General features: G+C 44.7%; 1 protein-coding gene across 2 annotated transcripts in view; it reads left to right on the top strand.

Annotated features, from left to right (window-relative positions):
• The window catches only part of LOC120028114 (late secretory pathway protein AVL9 homolog), a 53,827-nt gene that overhangs the window by 29,218 nt on the left and 17,109 nt on the right, over positions 1 to 7,500 (top strand). For both annotated transcript variants that reach the window (XM_038973296.1, XM_038973295.1), the window contains 2 exons: positions 470 to 604; positions 4,935 to 5,154. In XM_038973296.1, the coding sequence (XP_038829224.1) occupies positions 470 to 604; positions 4,935 to 5,154 (355 nt within the window). The remainder of the gene's footprint in view (positions 1 to 469; positions 605 to 4,934; positions 5,155 to 7,500) is intronic.

Below are 7,500 nucleotides of genomic sequence, written 5' to 3'. Positions count from 1 at the left end.
CACAATCTCTGCTTTTCCAGTACTACAAGGACACACACACACACATGCAAGCTCTGTTTTTCCAGTACTACAAGGACACACACACACACACACACACACACACACACACACACGCAAGCTCTGCTTTTCCAGTACTACAAGGACACACACACACACACACACACACACACACACACATACAAGCTCTGCTTTTCCAGTACTACAAGGACACACACACACACACACACACACACACACACACACACACACACACACATACAAGCTCTGTTTTTCCAGTACTCCCAGCAGGGAAAAGTCAGTTTAATCACCAGAGGATTGCATAACACCATGGTAAACATTGACCCAGTACAAACAATATATAATGATGTTACCGTAACCTGGGTGTGTCCTATCTCTGACTAGATCTAACTCTACACACACACACACACATACATTAGTGACCTTTAACCTGTATGTGTGTCGTTGCCAGGGTTACCTGTGCCTGCCCTACATGGCCTTGCAGCAGCACCACCTGCTGTCAGACGTCACAGTGCGCGGCTTTGTTGCCGGGGCAACCAACATCCTCTTCCGTCAGCAGAGGCACCTGAGTGATGCAATCGTTGACGTGAGTCTTGCTCTCTCCATCTCTACATCTCTTGTCTCTCTCCTTCTCTACATCTCTCTCTCCTTATTTCTCTCTCCATCTCTTCTCTCTCCATCTCTTCTCTCTCTCCTCTCTCCATCTCTTGTCTCTCTCCTCTGTATCTCTCTACCTCTCTCCTTATTTCTCCCTCTCTCTCTCCATCTCTTCTCTCTCTCCATCTCTTGTCTCTCTCCTCTATATCTCTCTACCTCTCTCCTTATTTCTCCCTCTCTCTCTCTCTCCATCTCTTCTCTCTCTCCATCTCTTCTCTCTCTCCTCTCTCCATCTCTTGTCTCTCTCCTTTTCTACATCTCTCTACCTCTCTCCTTATTTCTCCCTCTCTCCATCTCTCCATCTCTTCTCTCTCTCCCTGAAGCTGTTAGGGTGTCATTTTTGATGATTTTCGTAAAAAAAAAAAAAAAGGGGAGGCGTTACCGGCTGGAGCGCCTTATGTATATATTTTACAAATGATCAAATAAATTCAAACAATCTATCACTCTCCTTATCTCTCCATCTTTCCTCTTTCCAGCAGCATACCACCCTTGATCCCACTGCTGGCTTACCTCTAAAGCTAAGCAAGGTTGGTCCTGGTCAGTCCCTAGATGGGAGACCAGATGCTGCTGGAAGTGGTGTTGAAGGGCCAGTAGGAGGCACTCTTTCCTCTGGTCTAAAAAAATATGCCCCAGGGCAGTGATTGGGGACATTGCCCTGTGTAGAGTGCTGTCTTTCAGATGGGACGTTAAACGGGTGTCCTGACTCTCTGTGGCCACTAAAGATCCCATGGTACTTATCATAAGAGTAGTGGTGTTAACCCTGGTGTCCTGACTCTCTGTGGTCAGAGTAGGGGTGTTAACCCTGGTGTCCTGACTCTCTGTGGTCAGAGTAGGGGTGTTAACCCCGGTGTCCTGACTCTCTGTGGTCAGAGTAGGGGTGTTAACCCCGGTGTCCTGACTCTCTGTGGTCAGAGTAGGGGTGTTAACCCTGGTGTCCTGACTCTCTGTGGTCAGAGTAGGGGTGTTAACCCTGGTGTACTGACTCTCTGTGGTCAGAGTAGGGGTGTTAACCCTGGTGTCCTGACTCTCTGTGGTCAGAGTAGGGGTGTTAACCCTGGTGTCCTGACTCTCTGTGGTCAGAGTAGGGGTGTTAACCCTGGTGTCCTGACTCTCTGTGGTCAGAGTAGGGGTGTTAACCCCGGTGTCCTGACTCTCTGTGGTCAGAGTAGGGGTGTTAACCCTAGTGTCCTGACTCTCTGTGGTCAGAGTAGGGGTGTTAACCCTGGTGTCCTGACTCTCTGTGGTCAGAGTAGGGGTGTTAACCCCGGTGTCCTGACTCTCTGTGGTCAGAGTAGGGGTGTTAACCCCGGTGTCCTGACTCTCTGTGGTCAGAGTAGTGGTGTTAACCCTGGTGTCCTGACTCTCTGTGGTCAGAGTAGTGGTGTTAACCCCGGTGTCCTGACTCTCTGTGGTCAGACTAGGGGTGTTAACCCTGGTGTCCTGACTCTCTGTGGTCAGACTAGGGGTGTTAACCCTGGTGTCCTGACTCTATTCCCAATCTGGCCCTCATACCACCATGGAAACCTAATCATCCCCAGTTTATAATTGGCTCATTCATCTCCTCTCCCCTGTAACTATTCCCCAGGTTGTTGCTGTAAATTACAATGGTTTTTTTCAGTCAATTTACCTGGTAAAATAAATACAATTAAATCTCTCCATCTCACTCCATCTGTTCTCGCTCCTTCTCTTCTCTCAATCTATTGGCCTGGGAAACATATGTTTACACTGTGGTATTTCACCCAGTAGATATGGGACTTTATCCAAATTGAATTTGTTTTCAAATTCTTTGTCACTAATATGGTCATACATTTGGCAGGAGGTTAGGAAGTGCAGCTCAGTTTCCACCTCATTTTGATGGCAGTGTGCACATAGCCTGTCTTCTCTTGAGAGCCAGGTCTGCCTACGGCGGCCTTTCTCAATAGCAAGGCTATGCTCACTGAGTCTGTACATAGTCAAAGCTTTCCTTAAGTTTGGGTCAGTCACAGTGGTCAGGTATTCTGCCACTGTGTACTCTCTGTTTAGGGCCAAATAGCATTCTAGTTTGCTCTGTTCGGTTGGTTCTTTGCAGTGTGTCAAATAGTTATCTTTTTGTTTTCTCATGATTTGGTTGGGTGTAATTGTGTTGCTGTCCTGGGGCTCTGTGGGGTCTGTTTGTGAGCAGAGTCCCCGTACCAGCTGGCAGAAAGGACTCCTATCCAGGTTCATCTCCCTGTAGACGAGGGCTTTGTTATGGAAGGTTTGAGAATCAAATTTTAAGGTGGTTGTGAATTGAGTTGCTCTTTTCTGGATTTTGATAATTAGCGGGTATCGGCCTAATTCTGCTCTGCATGCATTATTTGCCGTTTTACGTTGTACACAGAGGATATTTTTGCAGAATTCTGCATGCAGTCTCTCAATTTGGTGTTTGTCCCATTGTGTGAATTCTTGGTTGGTGAGTAGACCCCAGACCTCACAACTATAAAGGGCAATGGGTTCTATAACTGATTCAAGTATTTTTTAGCCAGATCCTAATTGGTATGTTGAATTTTATGTTCCTTTTGGTGGCATAGAAGTCCCTTCTTGCCTTGTCTCTCAGCTCGTTCACAGATTTGTGGAAGTTACCTGTGGCACTGATGTTTAGGCCGAGGTATGTATAGTTTTTTGTGTGCTCTAGCGCAACAGTGTCTAGATGGAATTTGTATTTGTGGTCCTGGCAACTGGACATTTCTTGGAACACCATTATTTTGGTCTTACTGAGATTTACTGTCAGGGCCCAGGTCTGACAGAATCTGTGCAGAAGATCTAGGTGCTGCTGTAGGCCCTCCTTGGTTGGTGACAGAAGCACCAGATCATCAGCAAACAGTAGACATTTGACTTCAGATTCTAGTAGGGTGAGGCCGGGTGCTGCAGACTTTTCTCGTGCCCTCACCAATTCTTTGATATACTGTATATAAGCTGCATCTCACCCCACAGCTCTGAGGAAAGAAATCAGTTTTTTTTGCCAGTTTTAACCGCACACTTTTTGTTTGTGTACATGGATTTTACAATGTTGTATGTTTTACCCCCAACACCACTTTCCATCAATTTATATAGCAGACCCTTATACCAAATTAAGTCAAAAGCTTTTTGGAAATCAACAAAGCATGAGAAGACTTTGCTTTTGTTTTGTTTGTTTGTCAATTAGGGTGTGCAGGGTGAATACGTGGTCTATATTATGGCTATTTGGTAAAAAGCCAATTTGACATTTGCTCAGTACATTGTTTTCACTGAGGAAATGTACGAGTCTGCTGTTAATGATAATGCAGAGGATTTTCCCAGGGTTGCTGTTGACGCATATCCTACGGTAATAATTGGGGTCAAATCTGTCTCCACTTTTGTGGATTGGGGTGATCAGTCATTGGTTCCACATAATGGGGAAGATGCCAGAGCTGAGGAAGATGTTAAAGAGTTTAAGTATAGCCAATTGAAATTTGTGGTCTGTATATTTGATCATTTCATTTCATCAACACCACAGGCCTTTTTGGGTTGGAGGGTTTTTATTTTGTCCTGTAACTCATTCAAGGTAATTGGAGAATCCAGTGGGTTCTGGTAGTCTTTAATAGTTGATTCTAGGATTTGTATTTGATCATGTATATGTTTTTGCTCTTTATTCTTTGTTATAGAGCCAAAAAGATTGGAGAAGTGGTTTACCCATACATCTCCATTTTGGATAGATAATTCTTCGTGTTGTTGTTTGTTTAGTGTTTTCCAATTTTCCCAGAAGTGGTTAGAGTCTATGGATTCTTCAATTCCATCTCTTCTTTCTCCTGGGTCCTGTTGGCCGAAATGTGCATTATACTAAGTGTGTGTCACAAATGGCACCCTATTCCCTACACAGTGCACTACCTTTGACCAGAGTTACAGATGTTATCCATGTTGACAGTGCTCTGTTTTCTTGTTTTGGACGTGTTTAACTCTCCCATGTGTATCTGATTTCACCTGGTTTTCCCAGGTATCTTGAGTTAGTGTGTGTGTGTGTGTGTGTGTGTGTGTGTGTGTGTGTGTGTGTGTATCTGATTTCACCCGGTTTTCCCAGGTATCTTGAGTTAGTGTGTGTGTGTGTGTGTGTGTATCTGATTTCCCCTGGTTTTCCCAGGTATCTTGAGTTAGTGTGTGTGTGTGTGTGTGTTTGTGTGTGTGTGTGTGTGTGTGTGTGTGTGTGTGTGTGTGTGTGTGTGTGTGTGTGTGTGTGTGTGTGTGTGTGTGTGTGTGTGTGTGTGTGTGTGTGTCCATCCCGCTAGGTGGAGGAAGCTAAGCTCCAGATCGGGGACCCTGAGTTGAGGAAGCTGCTTGCTCTGACCACGGCTGACCTGCGGTTTGCTGACTACCTGGTCAAACACGTGACAGAGAACCGTGAGGACGTGTTTCTGGACGGGACCGGCTGGGAGGGAGGGGACGAGTGGATCAGGGCCCAGTTTGGACTCTACATACACTCCCTCCTATCCTCTACCTTACTAGAAGGTATTGATTTAACACACTCCCTCCTCTCCTCTACCGTACTAGAAGGTATTGATTTAACACACCCCCTCCTCTCCTCTACCTTACTAGAAGGTATTGATTTAACACACTCCCTCCTATCCTCTACCTTACTAGAAGGTATTGATTTAACACACCCCCTCCTATCCTCTACCTTACTAGAAGGTATTGATTTAACACACTCCCTCCTCTCCTCTACCTTACTAGAAGGTATTGATTTAACACACCCCCTCCTCTCCTCTACCTTACTAGAAGGTATTGATTTAACACACCCCCTCCTATCCTCTACCTTACTAGAAGGTATTGATTTAACACACCCCCTCCTCTCCTCTACCTTACTAGAAGGTATTGATTTAACACACCCCCTCCTATCCTCTACCTTACTAGAAGGTATTGATTTAACAAACCCCCTCCTCTCCTCTACCTTACTAGAAGGTATTGATTTAACACACCCCCTCCTATCCTCTACCTTACTAGAAGGTATTGATTTAACACACTCCCTCCTCTCCTCTACCTTACTAGAAGGTATTGATTTAACACACTCCCTCCTATCCTCTACCTTACTAGAAGGTATTGATTTAACACACCCCCTCCTCTCCTCTACCTTACTAGAAGGTATTGATTTAACACACCCCCTCCTATCCTCTACCTTACTAGAAGGTATTGATTTAACAAACCCCCTCCTCTCCTCTACCTTACTAGAAGGTATTGATTTAACACACCCCCTCCTATCCTCTACCTTACTAGAAGGTATTGATTTAACAAACCCCCTCCTCTCCTCTACCTTACTAGAAGGTATTGATTTAACACACCCCCTCCTATCCTCTACCTTACTAGAAGGTATTGATTTAACACACCCCCTCCTATCCTCTACCTTACTAGAAGGTATTGATTTAACACACTCCCTCCTCTCCTCTACCTTACTAGAAGGTATTGATTTAACACACCCCCTCCTATCCTCTACCTTACTAGAAGGTATTGATTTAACACACCCTCTCCTCTACCTTACTAGAAGGTATTGATTTAACACACCCCCTCCTCTCCTCTACCTTACTAGAAGGTATTGATTTAACACACTCCCTCCTCTCCTCTACCTTACTAGAAGGTATTGATTTAACACACCCCCTCCTATCCTCTACCTTACCAGAAGGTATTGATTTAACACACCCTCTCCTCTCCTCTACCTTACTAGAAGGTATTGATTTAACACACCCCCTCCTCTCCTCTACCTTACTAGAAGGTATTGATTTAACACACTCCCTCCTATCCTCTACCTTACTAGAAGGTATTGATTTAACACACCCCCTCCTCTCCTCTACCTTACTAGAAGGTATTGATTTAACACACCCCCTCCTATCCTCTACCTTACTAGAAGGTATTGATTTAACACACCCCCTCCTCTCCTCTACCTTACTAGAAGGTATTGATTTAACACACTCCCTCCTCTCCTCTACCTTACTAGAAGGTATTGATTTAACACACCCCCTCCTCTCCTCTACTTTACTAGAAGGTATTGATTTAACACACCCCCTCCTCTCCTCTACCTTACTAGAAGGTATTGATTTAACACACCCTCTCCTCTACCTTACTAGAAGGTATTGATTTAACACACCCCCTCCTCTCCTCTACCTTACTAGAAGGTATTGATTTAACACACCCCCTCCTATCCTCTACCTTACTAGAAGGTATTGATTTAACACCCTCCCTCCTATCCTCTACCTTACTAGAAGGTATTGATTTAACACACTCCCTCCTCTCCTCTACCTTACTAGAAGGTATTGATTTAACACACTCCCTCCTATCCTCTACCTTACTAGAAGGTATTGATTTAACACACCCCCTCCTCTCCTCTACCTTACTAGAAGGTATTGATTTAACACACCCCCTCCTCTCCTCTACCTTACTAGAAGGTATTGATTTAACACACTCCCTCCTCTCCTCTACCTTACTAGAAGGTATTGATTTAACACACCCTCTCCTCTACCTTACTAGAAGGTATTGATTTAACACACCCCCTCCTCTCCTCTACCTTACTAGAAGGTATTGATTTAACACACTCCCTCCTCTCCTCTACCTTACTAGAAGGTATTGATTTAACACACTCCCCCCTATCCTCTACCTTACTAGAAGGTATTGATTTAACACACTCCCTCCTCTCCTCTACCTTACTAGAAGGTATTGATTTAACACACCCCCTCCTCTCCTCTACCTTACTAGAAGGTATTGATTTAACACACTCCCTCCTCTCCTCTACCTTACTAGAAGGTATTGATTTAACACACTCCCTCCTCTCCTCTACCTTACTAGAAGGTATTGATTTAACACACCCCC

This window comes from Salvelinus namaycush, chromosome 33 (assembly GCF_016432855.1).
Source record: "Salvelinus namaycush isolate Seneca chromosome 33, SaNama_1.0, whole genome shotgun sequence".
In the NCBI taxonomy this organism is placed as follows: Eukaryota; Metazoa; Chordata; class Actinopteri; order Salmoniformes; family Salmonidae; genus Salvelinus; species Salvelinus namaycush.
This window is presented reverse-complemented; position numbering and strand designations above follow the sequence as displayed.